Below are 16,765 nucleotides of genomic sequence, written 5' to 3'. Positions count from 1 at the left end.
ATGTATGTTTTCAGAACAAATAACTTCAAGTACCAGAGTCTGAAAAGAACAGTGATGTTATTTTGACAGCAAGAGAGGAAGGGCACTCTAGTCAGGGGGATCAGAGCCTCCATAGGCAGGTGTGTGTCAGGTGCATATTGGGACCAGCAATTTGTTTTTGCTTCCTTGGACCACAGAAATCAAGTCCAAAAGTTAGGGGAAAAAAGAGAGAAAGCAAGCTGAAAATAATCACTGTGGCCTCCACATATTGTGAAAAACTTGATCCCTTTCAACTATGATAAATACAACTTTGCTGCTATCCTAAAGGTTATTAAATTTAAAAAAATATGTTCCACTCTCAACAGTTTGGAGGTTCCTTAAAAAACTAAAAATAGAACTACCATATGATCCAGTAATCCCACTACTGGGCATGTACCCAGAGAAAACCATAATCCAAAAAGAAACATGTACCGTAATGTTCACTGCAACACTATTTACAATAGCCAGGACATGGAAGCAGCCTAAATGCCCATCAACAGATGAATGGATAAAGAAGATATGGCACATATATACAATGGAATATTACTCAGCCATATAAAGGAATGAAATGGAGCTAAATGTAATGAGGTAGATAGACCCAGAGTCTGTCATACAGAGTGAAGTAAGCCAGAAAGAGAAAAACAAATATTGTATGCTAACTCATATATATAGGGAATCTAAAAAAAAAAAAAAAAAAAAAAAAAATGGTACTGATGAACCCAGTGACAGGACAAGAATAAGGATGCAGATGCAGAGAATGAACTGGAGGACACAGGGTTGGGGGGGCGGGGGGTGAAGGGGAAGCTGAGACGAAGTGAGAGAGTAGCATAGACATTTATATACTACCAATTGTAAAATAGATAGCTAGTGGGAAGTTGCTGTATAACAAAGGGAGATCAACTCGACGATGGGTGATGCCTTAGAGGGCCGGGAGGGGGGTGGGGATATGGGGATATATGTATAAATACAGCCGATTCACTTTGGTGTACCTCAAAAACTGGTACAAGAGTGTAAAGCAATTATATTCCAATAAAGAGCTTAAAAAAAAAAACAGTATTGGTGGGGAGAGAAAAAAGAAAAAAAAAATGTTCCACTCTCAAGGAACTAGAGAAAGAAGAACAAACTAAACTCAAAGCTAGAAGGAAGGAAATAATATAGAAAACAGAAATAAATGAAATAGAGAAAAGAAAAACAACACAAGAAAAATCAACAAAGAGTTAGTTTCTTGAGAAGATCAACAGAATTGACAAATCCTTAGCTAATTAACTTAGAAAAAAAGAAGATTCAAATAAAGTCAGAAATGAAAGAGGGGACATAGCAACCAATGCCACAGAAATAAAAGGAATTATAAGAGATTACTATGAACAACTGTATGCTGATAAATTGGATACCCTACAAGAAATGGATAAACTCCTAGAAACATACAACCTACCAAGACTGAATATGAAGAAACTGAAAACCTGAAACAGATATGTAACAAGCACGGAGATTGAATCAGTAACCAAAAATCTCCTGGCCTAGGCAAAAAGCCCTAGAAAAGCCCTAGACCTAATAGTTTCATTGTTGAATTTCACCAAACATTTAAAGAACTAACATAATTCTTCTTAAACTTTTCCAACAAATCAGAGGAGGGAAAACTTACTTATTCTGTGAAACTAACAATGCTCTGATACCAAAGCCAGACAAAGACACTACAACAAAAGAAAACTACAGACCAATACCTCTTATGGACAATGATGCAAAAATTTTCAACCAACTACTAGCAAAATGAATTCAGCAGCATACTGAAGGGATTATACACCATGACCAAGGGGGATTTATTCCTGCAATGCAAGGATGGTTTCACTTATAAAAATTGATGAAAGTAATGAATCATATTAACAGAATGAAAAAAATAACCACATAATCATCTCAACTGATGCAGAAAAAGCATTTGACAAAATTCAACACTCTTTCGTGATAAAAACTCTCAACAAGGGACTTCCCTGGTGGCGCAGTGGTTAAGAATCCACCTGCCAATGCAGGGAACACGGTTCAATCCCTGGTCCAGGAAGATACCACATGCTGCGGGTGAGCCACAACTGCTGAGCCTGCGTGCCACAACTACTGAAGCCCTCAAGCCTAAAGCCCATGCTCCGCAACAAGAGAAGCCACCGCAATGAGAAGCCCATGTACCACAACACTCGCCACAACTAGAGAAAGTCTGCATGCAGCAAGGAAGACCCAACGCAGCCAAAAAATAAATAAATAAGATAAAAAATTAAAAAATAAAGGCCAAATATGAACGGTCTATAGCTAATATCATACTAAAAATGATGAAAAGACACAGATGCTTGCTCTCACCACTTCTTTTCAACATACTACTAGAAGTCCTAGCCAGAGCAATCAGGCAACAAAAAGAAATAAAAAGCATCTAAATTAGAAAGGAAAAAGTAAAACTATCTCTGTTCACAGATGATAATATCTCATATGCAGAGTACTCTAAAGATTCCACACACACACAAAACTTTTAGAAGTAATAAGCAAATTCAGCAAAGCTGCAAGACACAAAATCAACATACACAAAAATCAGTTGCATTTCTATACCCTAACAGTGAACAATCTAAAAAGGAGATTAAAGAATAAACCTAACCAATGAGGTGACAGACTTATACACTGAAAACTACACACTTCTGTAAGAAATTAAACAATACACAAATAAATGGAAAGATATCCCATGTTCATGGACTGGAAAACTTAATATTGTTAAGATACCAATACTACCCAAAGCAACCCACAGAGTCAATGCAAAGCCTAACAAAATCCCAACAGCATTTTTTTGCAGAAACAAAAAAACCCATCCTGAAAAAGAAGAACAAAGTTGGAAGACCATATTAGTCAGGGCTCTCCAGAGAAACAGAACCACTAGCATATATCGATCTACTGATCTACCAATCGAGAGAGAGACAGAGACAGAGATAAGATAATTATCATAGGAACCAGAGATTACAGAGGCCAAGAAGTCCCAGGATCTGCCAGATGCAGACCAGGAAAGCCAGTGGTGTATTTCAGTTTGAAAGCCCAAGAACCAGGAGCTACAATGCCCAAGGACAGGAAAAGATGGATGTCTCAGTCCAAACAAAGAACACAAATTCACCCCTCTTCTACCCTTTCATTCTATTCAAGCCCTCAGGGGACTGGATGATATCCAGCTTGTACTGGTGAAGGCCACCTTCTTTACTCAGTCTACATATTCAGATGCTAATCTCTTCAAGAGACATCCTCAAAGACACACCTAGAAATAATATTTTACCAGCTATCTGGGTATCCCTTAAAGCAGTCAAGTTGACACACAAAATTAAGCATCACAGAGAACTCGTACCTTTTGATTTCAAAGCTTACTACAAAACTACAAGTGTGGTGAGGATGTGGAGAAACTGGAACTCTTGTACACTGTTGGTGGGAATGTAAAATGGTGCTGCAATTATGGAAAACAATATAGTGACTGCTCAAAAAATTAAAAATAGAATTATTGTAAGATCCAACAATCCTACTTCTGGGTATGTATCCAAAAGAACTGAAAGCAGCATCTCAAAGAGGTATTTATATTTGCACACTCGTGTTCACTGCAGTATAATTCACAACAGCCAAGAGGTGGAAGCAACCCAAGTGTTTACCAATGGATGAATGGATAAGAAGAAATGTGGTATATGTATACAATGGAATATTATTCAGCCTTAAAAAGGAAGGAAATCCTGTCACATGATACAACATGAATAAACCTTAAGGACATTATGCTAGGTGAAACAAGCCAGTCACAAAAGACACATACTGTATGATTCCACATACATGAGATACCTAAAGCTGTCAAATTCACAGAAATAGAGTGTGCAATGGTGATTGCTAGGGGCTGGAGGTGGGGGAGGAGGAAATGGGGAATTATTTAATGGGCAGAGTTTCAATTCTGCAATATGAAAAAGCTCTGGAGATCTGCTGTGTAACAATGTAAATACACTTAACAATTATTGAACTGTACACTTAAAAACAATTAAAATAGTAAATTTTATGTTGTATATTTTTTACAAAAATTTTTTAAATTAAAAAAAAAAAAAATACACTGCACTATACCTTGACAACTGAAACTAAAATCCAGACCCCAGTATCATTTAAGCCATTCCTTCCAAAGGAAAACTCAATTACTAAACACTTTCAACTTGGACCTGGGACCAAATCCCTCCCACTCACCTTCGTTTTGGTGCCCTAATGAAGAGCTCACAAAGGAGCCTGCCCTGCTCATCCTTATAGTCTCGGATGGTGTTGTAGAGTTCATGGCACACAGCAATCTACACAAAGGAAAAGGAGAAAAATCACTAGAAAAGTGAACAGAAAGTCAGTGTAGGCATTAGGATTATCTTAAAAAAACAAAACAAACAAAAAAAAAACATAGAAGGCCAGTAGAGAAGGATGAATCCCCAAATTCCCACGTGGGAACTGGTCTGAAATATGCTGACAGTATTTCTCCTTATTTAAAATCATTTAAATGATTAAATCTTTCACCAGAATATGCTACTAGTGATTTTCTTTTCTTTTAAACAAAATCAGTTCATATCACTCTTCTTACCAGTCAGGGAATGAAATCTAAACTACTAACACAGAGTATGTAGGGTACACTCTGGCTGGGCAGACTCTGCTAGTTTCCTTCTCCCTCTTGACCATCTCTCTGTAATCACAACCTATCAAATCCATTCCTGATCCATCCCCTCTGCCTGGAACACTCTTCCCAGGCACTCCACAGGACTGGTGCCTTTGGATCACAAAGAAATCTTTCCTAAAGGTATGGGCCAAAACAGCCCAAATCATCCAAACTTCTCTTCTTAGCACTCATCACTAGCTGAGGGTACTTTATTATTTATTTGTTCATTTGTTAACATTCTGCTTCCCCAACACTAGCATCTAAGTTCCACGTGAACAACTAGCTTGTCTTATACACGGCTATATCCCAATCACCACAACAGTGGCTGGCACATGATAAGCACACATCTACTTGAATGACTAGATAATGTGATAAAATGGTATTCTTTATTATTTCATAATATTAAATTACCTTATTATTGTAAGACTTATGGCTAAATATACACTTTTCATAAAAGAAAGGTTAAGAATATCAAGCCAGAGGAAAAAGACAGAGGCCTTGCATCTTAACTGCTTATCATTAAAGGAAGGGTAGGGAATTATGCAGAAGGCAGAAACTGTGATCTAAGTTACTCACAGGGTCTACAGTTGGAAGATTGGAAAGTCTCCTCCTTTTCCTGCTTGGGCCTGGCGTGGACACAGAATGGTGCCCATCATCAAAGTCCCCACTGACACTACTGGAAGGGGAGGTAGCTCTTCTTCTCTTGGAACCCATGGAATCCAACTTCTTCTGTAAGTAATAATTAGCCATGTTCTTAAATTGAAATTTATACTCTGCCACCAAGCCCTCAGTTGGCCACCTGCTACCAAGCTTCTGGTTCACTTAGGAGGATATTTTCACTGTTGCAAACGTAAGCTTAACTATGTTTTTTCAATGCAAGTCCTGGACCTTGCTTTAGCCCCTTCACTTACCAGAATGCCCCCGTTTTCAAACTTGGATGGGACAAATTCAGCAAAAGTATACTCATTTGTATTTACCAATTCTGAATGACTTAACCACTTCCAGCCCCAAATTTACCCTGGACTGGAGTTTGGAAACCCACATATAATGGTGTGTTGGAGGTATTATAGATCCCTCAGCCCCTGAGGTAGTCAGGCAGGCCTCAAGGACAGAGTCCCTAAGGTGGTCACCTCTGGAGTCAGCAGCCCCAACTGTTTTCCCCAGCGTTTCTTATGATAATGATCACTTTCCAGGTGGGCCAGGATGTGGAGAAAACAACAACAACAGGAAGCAGACCCTGAGGCAAATGAGTTGTGCAAGGGGGGGGGCGGGCACAGAGGATTAACCTTCTAGCATTTTAGACGTACCCTAAAACTGAAACACTGAAAATGAATTTTCTCCATTCATTAAAGAAAGATCCACAAGACATACCCCAGAAAACACTCAACATACTTGCCATTAACATACTTGCTATGTCTTTGCTAAAGCAGCAAAATTGCATTTTGAAACTTTTCTGTCAATCTGAACTAACTTCCTTTTCAGTTATATGAGGTACTCTAGCCCCATGAACTCACAGCTTTACATTTCAGTAGACGATCTGGAAGAGCACCCCAGAAGTGAGCTTTTAGGTCCTCCTTGGCCTCCCAAAATATTGTAAACATTTGCTCTAAGTTTTAGGCAGGCTGCTAAGTAACTAATCCTAACACAACTTTATAAATATATACTTGCCTATAACACAAGAAATGCAACCACTGAAATGATATGCGACAGCTAGAGGGAAAGGGTACATACCTGAGTAAGTCCTACAATGCTTATACAATTAAACAACAGTATCAAATAGTATATTGTGATTTCAAAGGTCTTTCTCTAGAGCAAACAAACAAACAAAAAACCTGATCCCAGTGTCACTCGTCAACATTCAATTTCAGGAAACTAAGACACCAGCAGCTGAAAGAATGGGTTGCCAGTAGTATGGAGAGAAAAATTGGGGATCTCCAGGGAACAGAAAGCAGGAGCAAAATAAACCAACAAATAAAAAAATACTAGTAACCAACTAACAAACAAAAGAGGTCTCTTTTCTCTGAACCACAGTCCACATGGTGTTTAAAAACAGAGCCTAATATGATGACAGTTCCTTCCTCTAGGACTTGGTTTGTTACACAGTGTTTTAGTTTGCAATTGGCTACAGCTGGCTAAAGCTACAAAGCACTTAGGCCAAGGCCAGCCAAGTTTTGTTGATTTTTGTTTTATAAAAGGCTAATAAACTGGCCTCAATTCATTAACATGAAGAAACTAAGGACCAAGCTTTTGTAAACAATCTGTGACAAGGACACAAGTGAATCTGATGAACAGGTGGGAATCTTTATGAAAAGGATAACAGAATTTAAGAAAGGCGGAAGGAAAAAGGCAAGGAAGGACAGAAAAGGGAAAGGGTGTAGATGATCAGTAATTTACCAGCTTTACCAGAGCACAACCAGCTCCTCGAAAAGCCAGTCTCCTCATTATGTCTGAAGGCCAAGTGAAGCCAGTGGGAGAAGGCAGGGCTTTAGAAGTGCTGATTCAGTGTTAATATATTCAAAACTGAAAGAGAAGAACAAGGTAGAGACAGGGGAAATAAAAAGAAGGGTCAAAAGGAGTAAAAATGAATACGAATAGATAGAAAACATTCAAGCAGAACTACTAAAGAAAGATAAGAGAACTGGAGAAAATAGGCATATCAGGTTTTTTTGTGCCAAAGCGCTGCAGAGGCTCAGGCACTAACAGTACCTTACATTTCTTCCGTTTTAAAACCAAATGCTTTTCACATACTTAAGGATGTCTCACTGAGGTTCCCCTATACTCACATGGAATAACTGTCAATTCCAGGAACGAAGCATGCCTGCCCAATTGCCCCCTAGTCAATAAGAGCAGAGTTCAATCACAGAGCTGGAATGGAGAGTGAACACATGTAGAAGGCTCACATGTGACACCAAGTGCTAGCAAGGTGGAACAAACCAAGAATGGCTCATGTGAGCAGAGTCTGGAAAACTCCTCCCAACCAAAAAAAATTCAGGTAAACATTTCTTTCCAAAAGTCCTATCAGCATTGAAAAGATACCACATACAACTTCAGAAAGGTCTAAAAAAAAAAAAAAAAGCCTTCAACCATTTGGCAGGAGGTCAAAATTACTTTTATAAATAATCCACTGAAAATCAAATGACAAAAAATGTAAATCATGGGGGAGGGGGTGTTTAGACTGTACACTATCCAAAACTCCCAGAATCATTACTTTACTTTGATAAGAAAAATAGATTCAACTTAAGGATAATTTTCAAATATTTTCTCATCAAAAGAACACATTTTAACATGTTTTGGAAGTTTAGCAAGAAAGGCAATGTGGCCAGGTGGGTGGGAGGAGCAATAGGACTTGAGCTCAGAAGACCAGAATAAGAGACCCAGGTCTTCCATCTCTAGTTATCTGTTTGATGTTCCTTGAGTCACAACCTCTCATATCTGTTTCTTTATTTCTAAAATGAGAACTGTAGTGTACGTATCTCCCTTGGGTTGTTGTGACAGAAAAATCTCCCTTGGATTGTTGTGACAGTGAAATGTATGTGAGGTCACTTTGAAATGTCAAAGCACAACACACATAAGTTTTCACTCTAGGACTGCATGCTCTCTTGGGCACAGTAACTGCATTTTATCCATTTATTGTAGCCTGACTTATAGGATAGCTTCAGTGATCAACTTATCTATTTAATAAAACATATTAAAAGTGCACTTAACCGAGACATTAAAAAAAAAATTCATGTAGTTTAAAAGGCCTGTGAGCATTCATTCAGTAACTCTTTTTCTGTATAAAGAAAAGAAATAGATTCTAAAGCTTAGTTACAAGTTTTTAAACGGCATTGATTTCAATCACATGTCCAAATGATAAACTACAATGGACAGTAAAGAATAACTTTACAATATGCAACTGGGAAAGTATTTACTCGGTATAGCCAAACAACGTATTTTGACAGTTTATAGACTTTTAGTACTCTCCTGTATTTCTAGTGATTCTTAATACTGTAATACAGGTCTAAAACAAATATCTTGGAAAACAGAGGATTCAAAAGGGAAAAAAAAAATCATTTATAATCCTACTTCCCAGAGAAAAGCACCTTAACATTGGTGTTCACAGCTTTCAGTATTTTTTCTATGCCCTGGTTGGTTTTTTGTTTTGTTTTTTTAACCAAAAGCATGAACAAACTGTATGTATTATGTTGCAGCCTGTGTTTTAGCTTAGGGAATATTCTCCCAAGTCAACATTCTCTCACATGATGTTGCTGGATGTCTTGAGAGTAGTCTATCATACAGATAGAGCAATTTACTAACTTGAGAATTTGGGTAGAATATTAGTATTTAAGGTATTTTGTACATTCCCAAAGCCAAAGAAAGCGGTCAAACCCCTTCTATTTATTCACACACATTCGTTACTGATTTGACATACTTCTTCAAAACATACCATCCAATCTTCCTCTGGATATAAAATACAAGCAATCTATTAACAGGTGATAAAGCAGAAATTATACTACTCGTTTGTATTGAGTCCAATTTGCTTCTGAATTATATTTGGGAAAAGAATTCACTACTAAATGGAAAAAAAAAACCCTAGAAATAATCTTTGAGGAGTCCTAGTTTGTTGGAAAATAAATTAATAAAAATGCTTTACTCCAACATGTTTCCATAGTCGTAGTAATAATTTGCATATCTACTATACCGTGTATTTGTCATTTGTTTTTCAGGATTTCTTCAACATTTTTGCCCATCCTTACCTTTAAATCACCAGTATCTACCCTATAGTAACAAAACTATGCTTCTTTTTCAGCAAAAAATTGTAAGAAACGGGAAAAAATTAAAACCCAAAAATGTACATAATTTTAAAACCTCGATTCTTTGCGGTACTGCAGATAAGAAAGCACATCTAGCCTCCACGATAAATACAGGTCCCACTGATAAAAACAGTCTGAACAGTCACCTGGAAACTGTTAAAAAAAATTTACTAGGAGAGTTTGTGTCTGAACCGTCAAGAAATGACAACAAAAAAAGGAAGCCCTGAGCTGCGGAGGAAATGAAAGACTTTCCCAACCTGTCACCGGTACGGGGGACTAAGGGAAACGCTGACAGCTTTGAAGCCGCCCGCGACGAGAGCTCGGCCACCCGCGGGGGGCGGGAAAGCGGGGCGCCGGGAGTTTCCGGGTCGCAGCGCGCCTTTGTCCCGGCCGGCAGGTGCGGCAAGGCTGCCGGGCCCATCCCGAAGCCCGCCGTCGTGCCCCGCCCCGCGCGCCCGGCCCGACCGGCGCGTCCCCACGGCCGGGGCGGGGCCTCCGCCGCTGCTCCCGCCCGCCCGGGCCCACACAAAGGCCCGGCAGCCGGCCGAGAGGAAGCGGCCTCGCCCGCCCCGGGCCCGACCTTACCCAGCCGCTCCGCCGCCTGCAGCCCCGGCCGCGGTCACCGACCGCCGCGCCCCGCCCCGTGGCCGCCACGGCTGCTGTTATTGCTCCTTCGGCCGCGGCCGCTGCCGTCGCTCCACCACCCGCCGCCCTCACAGCCCTCACCCCTCCCGGTGCCGCCGCAAAACCAGCCCCGCGGCCGCCAAGCGAACCCGGCTCCGCGCGACACTGCGTGCGCGCGCACGCGGGCCGGCGGCGGCGCGCTTTACGGCGGCAACGTGAGTGCGTGACGCTAGTCAGTCGTCTCAATTTGCACGTGGCGCCTGAGGAGGCAAGCTGTCTCTGCGAGCGTTGGTGCAACTGCGGACGCTGCCTCTCCGACTTCCAGTATGAAGCGGCCGAGTGAGTGTGGTCAGGGAGCGGGCGTGGAGGCGCTTCTGTGTCTGTTGGTTGACGAACCCACAAGGGCGCTCCTCTGCGGCTTGGTCACTGGGGGGATGGAGGGCCGGCGCGTAGGCCGTCGCCTCAATCCCGCCTAGAACCGGGGGTTGGAAGGTCCCACGTGAGCCGCGGGCCTGTGGTGCAGAAAGAAGGCTGGGCCCCAAAGGTGAAGGTCAAGCCAGAGTCTCGTAAGGAATCAGAGTCTCAGCCAGGCTTCAGGCCCAGCGTTTTCACTGAGACCACGTTTTCCCTGGGACCACGTTGGTCCGCCCCTGGTGCTGAGAGCCGCCTTTCAAACCACTGGTAGCTCCTCCTTTGTGATTCGTGCTGTTTGACAAGAAGCGGCTGTATTTTTGGATCTTATGCGTTCCTGTGTGCGATCCCAGTCTAATCTGGGAAGAGTGGGAGCGGGGAAGTGGAGCTCTACAATGGATCTAGAGTCAGATTCTTTGAGATTTGAGTGGTACGTGTTTGTTTTTACCACGCACCCCACAAGATTCTTAAATTAGGTTTCAGAGCTAGTTAATTACTGAAGGCAAAAATGCATGTGACCCTAGAGCAAAGTCATCAAGAACTAAACAAACTGATCATTTGTGGATAAAATGGATTTTAAAAAAACAGTAAATTAATCCTTTTGTAACATGTTGTTTTGTAGAGTTAAAGAAAGCAAGTAAACGCATGACCTGCCATAAGCGGTATAAAATCCAAAAAAAGGTAAGTCTTGCTCTTGAAAGTTTTACCAAGTATAACATTAAGCTGATTTCTGCCCCACTGCTCCTCCACGAAGAGGTCTGGATTAATATTAGCGTGATTTCCCCTTAGGGAACGGAGGTTGGATAGATTATGACACAAGCTCTTAGGCATCAGAAGTAATTCAGTGATAAGAGTCAAAATTTTGATCAACATGGTAACAATTTGCTGTGAAAAGAATCTCCGGGTGACATTTCATGCTGTTTTATACATAAATATACCTGTGTTCTGTATTATTACAGTTAAAGTTCTATGTTTCTAGGTCAATCTACAGATGCAACTAAACTGCAACCAGAGTGTTTACTCACATGAATTCTCTTTAGTATTTTTGTAAACTAACAAAGTTTTATTATGATAGGTTCGAGAACACCATCGGAAATTGAGGAAAGAGGCTAAAAAACGAGGTCGAAAGAAGCCTAGGAAAGACCCAGGAGTTCCAAACAGTGCTCCTTTTAAGGAGGCTCTTCTTCGGGAAGCTGAGCTAAGGAAACAGCAGGTAAGATGCATTAGCTAAAACTTTCAACAAGCGATATATGGGTGTGTGTATTTTTTCAAAGTAAAGTTACAACACCAGGTCACTTTGACTCACCCATTTCTCTTGTGGCTTGAACACAGCTTGAAGAACTGAAACAGGAGCAGAAACTTGAAAGGCAGAAGGAACAGGGCAAGAAAAGAAAACTTGAAACGGACATTGGTGTTGAGCTATCTAACATGAAATCTGTGAAAGAGGTATGATTACAGTCATGACAGTGATTACAGTCATGAAAAATGTAGGAATAGGTTACATCTACTGACCTTCTAATTTTGTGTCCTTTTCCCTTGTCTTTATCCTCTAGGAGTTTGGGCAATGCAAAGCTAAGAAAGCCAAGGCAAGCAGGCAGAATCCAAAGAGGCTGTATTGTCAGGAACTTAAAAAGGTATCACAGTCTTGGTTAGTTTCTAAAAGTGGTAGTGAGGTTTAAAAGACTAGAGTCACTATTTTTTCCTCCTGACACCAACCCTGTAGAGATGGAAATAAGAGTTCTCTTGAGCTGGAAGAATTCTTCAGCAAGTTGGTTTTAAATTTTTGCACGGAAACAGTTGCCTATTAACAGGATTTACAGAAGTGGCATTTTGTGTTAAAATAACTGATGACACAGTGGCTGTTCCCACAGAGGGAAATACTTAAAGAGTAGTATAAAAATAAGAGTATCTAAAGTATTCTGCCAAAACCTAAGTGAAGGAGGTCAAAGGGATGTCTTGGTATAGCATTCTCATCTCCAACACCTGTTTTCCTAAGGTCACTCCCTCCTGTGAATAGACCCTGATTATGTTTCTCAGCAGTTCTTGGCAGGGCCACAAGGGTCTTTCAAACTACATAACTCAGAATAGGAAGATTATATATATAGGTAGTGGGAGTGTTTCCACTCTTGAAATCCATTTTGATCAGAGGCCACTAATCAAACCTGTGTCTTACTGTCATGTAAGAAATGAACATGTGAACATTATTCATATCAAAGTGAAGACACGAGATTCAACTCTGAGCTCATCCTGTTGTAGAGTAGATAGTGCCAGCATACTTACGTGGAGAGTGTTGCCAGAGTAAGGAATGCTGTTGTGAAAGCTTCTGCTTTGACAGGTGATTGAAGCCTCAGATGTTGTTCTGGAGGTATTGGATGCCAGAGATCCTCTTGGTTGCAGGTGTCCCCAGGTAGAAGAAGCTATCGTTAAGGGTGGACAAAAGAAGCTGGTACTTGTATTAAATAAATCAGGTAGGTGAAATCGATGCCCTTTATGTTCCATATGCACTAGTGAGGTATGAGGAAAACATCTGAACAGTCTGATTGTCTCTGAAGACTGATAAGATCCAACTCTGACCTCAACAAAACCAGTGCATATGTGTGAGCGCTTGTTGCCAAAGACAGTGCTGGGCAGTGGGGTGGAAAGGTTTTCTACAAGTGAATTAAGTGGTTTGTACTGTTCTTTTGCCATTTAACACTTAACCACCTTGTTTTATTTGAGTGTAAGCTTTTATACTCAGCTTATTGTGAAGTATATTTCACATAGGAAATGATGACAGTGCCATATTCACATCTGTACAATGTTGACATGGCAATATTTAGATGAAACACAGGGTTATGTATCTGGGTTTGGACAGCAGGGACAGAAACACCCAAAAACAGAAACCTATGAAACAGAAATGAAGGATGGGATCTAAAATTACAGTTGGGCTCAGTAAACATGGTTGCTACCTGATAGTAAATTCTGGAAACATAGCCCTAAGGTTAGTACGGTAATAATCTAGAGGTTGACTTAATCCTGAAAGCGTGAGCTGTGCAGAGGGGAGTTGAAGAAATACAGAAGTGTACATACTGAACTCTTGTTAATAGAAGCAAGGTATGGAGCTGACCCTCTCCCCATCTTCCAGTTCAGATACTTTTGAAAAAACTTGGAAAATGCAAACCTGAATGAAATCCATAGTTTACTAGACTTTGCAAATTCATCTCAACAAAATGACCAAATTGGAGCAGTGTTTTATTCCTAATCCCTATCAGATTTGGTACCAAAGGAGAATTTGGAGAACTGGCTAAGTTATTTGAAGAAGGAATTGCCAACAGTGGTGTTCAAAGCCTCAACAAATCTGAAGGACAAAAGGAAGAGAATCGAGGTATCCTTAATTTAGCGGTGGGAAATGTGGTTCCTTCATCCTTCAGATGGGCGAAATATGATGAGTACAAAATCTTGATTAAAAAATGAAAACTTGTAAGATCCAACTCTGATTTCATCCAGGGATGATTTGAAAGGCAATGGAGTACAGTGATTTTAACAGATGGGCTCTGGAGCCAGACTGCTTTGGTTCTGTCTGGTGGGTTGCCAGAAGCAGTTAAACTAATTACTTGGGATTCTGATTTGTAAAGGTAAAGAAGAAAGCTGCTCCATTCAAAAGTGAAGTGTGTGTTGGAAAAGAAGGCCTTTGGAAGCTTCTTGGAAGTTTTCAGGAGACTTATGGCAAAGCCATTCACGTTGGGGTAATTGGTGAGTTTCAGTTCAGTATATTTTATGTCTTATCTCAATAAGTGCAACTTGGCACTATAGGTAATGTTAGCTTCTAAGATCTCTGGTTTATTTGAATTAGTAATCTTTTCCTGTCCTTTCATTACTTGTGCAAGAAATGAAGATGCTAAGTGTAATCTTAGTGTTGAAGTGAAGACGCTCAGATCCAACTCTGATCTTGCTCTAAATATCAGGCGGGCATAAAATAAGGGAATGGAAATTTTATAATTACCACCACGTAATGCCTTTTTTATCTGTGGATTTCCCATTTGTAGGTTTCCCAAATGTGGGGAAGAGCAGCATCATCAATAGCTTAAAACAAGAACGGATATGCAATGTTGGAGTATCCATGGGGCTTACAAGGTAAATTGAGTTCCATAATTGTAATATTTCATTATAGATGAGTAAGTATGATTTTGGTTATTTTAAGGGAAGACACTTTCCTATATCTGTTTACTCAATTTTCCATTCAGTGAAAGGAAGAGGGTTAAGCTTGGGGAAGAATTGAGTAGAATAGCTGCCCACAGCCTAGTTTGAAAGATGAGCAAATCGATTCAGCCTTAGAGGAAGTGATGTTTGAACCTGAACTTGAATAGAAGTCCACCAGGTAGAAGAGGGGAAATACTTAGGAGGAAAGAACACATGTTTAGGTTACTCATGTAAGCTGTAACACGTAGTGTTTCTCTTTAGAAGGGGAAGGTGTGCTGTTATGGTTTTAGGTAAACATGAAGCAAATGATGATAAACTGGATCTGACAGGCTGTGCTGAGTTTGTTCAATCCAACCCTGAGCTTCATGTTCTGTCTCTTGTCCTTTAGGAAAACCAGTGCTCCCATCAGTTACCATCTTTCTCGTTCTAGGTGCATGCAGGTTGTCCCCTTGGATAAACAAATCACAATCATAGATAGTCCAAGTTTCATTGTGTCTCCACTTAACTCTGCTATTGCACTTGCTCTGAGAAGTCCAGCAAGTATCGAGGTAGTAAAACCAATGGAGGCTGCTAGCGCCATCCTGTCCCATGCTGATGCTCGACAGGTAAAAGAATCCCCTTCCCTTGAGCTCCATCTTATCTTTCGCAGTAAGCTTTTTCTTTCTTAACGTATGTACTATATCAGATAGATGACAGTTTGTTTCTTTTTTTAAGGTGGTACTGAAATTTACTGTCCCAGACTTTAAGAATTCTCTAGAATTTTTTACTTCATTTGCTCAGAGAAGAGGACTGCACCAAAAAGGTGGAAACCCAAATGTAGAAGGTGCTGCCAAACTGCTATGGTCTGAGTGGACAGGGTAAGGCTTCTTTCTGTTGGCTTTTTTGATGACCACATAGCATAAAGGGACTGATTTTTGACAAGTTTTATTTTTAATACCAGTGCCTCCTTAGGTTACTATTGCCATCCCCCCACATCCTGGACTCCTCCTCCACATTTTAATGAGAGCATTGTGACAGACATGAAACAGGGCTTTAATCTGGAAGAACTGGAAAAGAACAATGCACACAGCATACAAGGTAAGCGCAGCTTGTGTTTAACTGCTTTCTTCATCAGCAGGCCAATAAAGGTCTCATCTGTTTACGTGGATTATGTTTCCTTTCCTAGCCATCAGGGGCCCTCGTTTAGCCAGTAGCATCCTTTTCCAGTCAACCGGTCTGACAAACGGAGTGATAGAGGAAAAGGACATATCTGAAGAATTGCCGAAACAGAAAGAACAGAAGCAGGAGGGGGAGGACTGTGAAGATGTCAACACTGACCAGGAAAGTGTTGACGAAGAAGGTGATGTAAGTATGTTGTGCGTGGGTTGTTTAAGCTGAAGTAAGTTTTCTAGCATTACAGTGTACAACAAATGGGAAGGGGCTGAAGGCAGAAATAGAAATTAAATATTTAATGACTTTAAAAAGCCTCATATAATTTAAAAGTTTAAGGCTTGCAATTATTAGTCTTGGTTTTGTGCATCCATTATTGTGTACCTCTGGAGATTTTCTGGGTACATAATTAACTTGGATTAATGAGCAGACAAGGGCTGTCCCACAGGAAAAGAGCTCAGACATGTCTCCTGCAGAAGAGGCCTGCAAGGCACTGCCTGAGGAGTCTCAAGCAGGTAAGTTGGGTGGAGGGGTCTTCTAACAAAGCAGTGTAGTATGGAATTACTTTTACTGTCTTTTTTTTTAAACCTCACTTATCTTTCCAATATAGGTGAGCAGTCTGCACCATCTCTTGTCTTAGATAAAATGACTGAAGAGGAAGATGATGCCTATGACTTCAGTACAGATTATGTACCGTAGAACCGTGTGTTTTGTTGTGGTTGGTTTTTAACATTGTGAGCAGACTGCTAAACTATTCTCTGTTGTGATACGATTTCTTGTGGTATGACAAGCTGTGTAAATTTTGTGAATATGTATATAATGATATATTCATTTAAAAAACAGACAACTTGGAGTCTAAATTCTATAAAAAGAACTCATCTCTTAAACAGTGAGTGGGCGGAAATAAAGTTAAAACATC

General features: G+C 40.4%; 2 protein-coding genes and 3 non-coding genes across 24 annotated transcripts in view; 4 read left to right on the top strand and 1 right to left on the bottom strand.

Annotated features, from left to right (window-relative positions):
• PBRM1 (polybromo 1) overlaps positions 1-12,877 on the bottom strand; it is a 119,035-nt gene extending 106,158 nt beyond the window's left edge. For 9 of the 15 annotated variants that reach the window (XM_057704926.1, XM_057704935.1, XM_057704937.1 and 6 more), the window contains exons 1-4: positions 10,069-10,210; positions 7,094-7,210; positions 5,267-5,416; positions 4,243-4,340 (exon numbers count right to left, since the gene is read on the bottom strand). In XM_057704926.1, coding sequence (XP_057560909.1) covers positions 4,243-4,340; positions 5,267-5,416; positions 7,094-7,132 — 287 coding nt within the window. In that variant the 5' untranslated portion in view covers positions 7,133-7,210; positions 10,069-10,210. Of the gene's footprint in view, positions 1-4,242; positions 4,341-5,266; positions 5,420-5,820; positions 5,838-7,093; positions 7,211-9,740; positions 9,893-10,068; positions 10,222-12,798 lie in introns of those variants that run through there. The other 6 variants (XM_057704931.1, XM_057704928.1, XM_057704930.1 and 3 more) reach the window with 6 other exon arrangements.
• On the top strand, positions 10,294-16,763 carry GNL3 (G protein nucleolar 3). 6 transcript variants are annotated; one of them, XM_057704950.1, is made up of 15 exons: positions 10,294-10,446; positions 11,141-11,199; positions 11,594-11,731; positions 11,851-11,964; positions 12,072-12,152; positions 12,854-12,986; positions 13,770-13,882; positions 14,133-14,250; positions 14,544-14,631; positions 15,107-15,302; positions 15,412-15,554; positions 15,638-15,774; positions 15,863-16,041; positions 16,277-16,361; positions 16,457-16,763. In XM_057704950.1, exons 1-15 carry the CDS (start codon positions 10,434-10,436, stop codon positions 16,543-16,545), a joined length of 1,686 nt encoding a protein of 561 aa, XP_057560933.1. In that variant the 5' UTR covers positions 10,294-10,433; the 3' UTR covers positions 16,546-16,763. The 6 variants fall into 6 exon arrangements, with proteins under 6 accessions (XP_057560933.1, XP_057560937.1, XP_057560935.1 ...); XM_057704954.1 differs by having other exon boundaries at positions 16,282-16,361; positions 16,457-16,762; XM_057704952.1 differs by having other exon boundaries at positions 15,128-15,302; positions 16,457-16,761.
• On the top strand, positions 13,028-13,104 carry LOC130835403 (small nucleolar RNA SNORD19). Its single transcript, XR_009048892.1, has one exon. It is a non-coding gene; the product is annotated as a small nucleolar RNA SNORD19 (small nucleolar RNA).
• LOC130835409 (small nucleolar RNA SNORD19B) lies at positions 13,927-14,006 on the top strand. Its single transcript, XR_009048898.1, has one exon. It is a non-coding gene; the product is annotated as a small nucleolar RNA SNORD19B (small nucleolar RNA).
• On the top strand, positions 14,991-15,067 carry LOC130835404 (small nucleolar RNA SNORD69). The gene has a single exon (XR_009048893.1). It is a non-coding gene; the product is annotated as a small nucleolar RNA SNORD69 (small nucleolar RNA).
• Positions 16,764-16,765: the final 2 nt, after the last annotated feature.

Source organism: Hippopotamus amphibius, chromosome 13 (genome assembly GCF_030028045.1).
Source record: "Hippopotamus amphibius kiboko isolate mHipAmp2 chromosome 13, mHipAmp2.hap2, whole genome shotgun sequence".
In the NCBI taxonomy this organism is placed as follows: Eukaryota; Metazoa; Chordata; class Mammalia; order Artiodactyla; family Hippopotamidae; genus Hippopotamus; species Hippopotamus amphibius.
Note: the sequence above shows the minus strand (reverse complement) of the source record. Positions and strands in the feature narration are given on the sequence as shown.

Bases quoted from the DNA above. Each gene is read 5' to 3' on its own strand.
- GNL3 (XM_057704950.1), top strand. The intron at 11,732-11,850 runs GTAAGATGCATT...GCTTGAACACAG, and splicing joins CTGAGCTAAGGAAACAGCAG to CTTGAAGAACTGAAACAGGA. The intron at 16,362-16,456 runs GTAAGTTGGGTG...TTTCCAATATAG, and splicing joins GCCTGAGGAGTCTCAAGCAG to GTGAGCAGTCTGCACCATCT.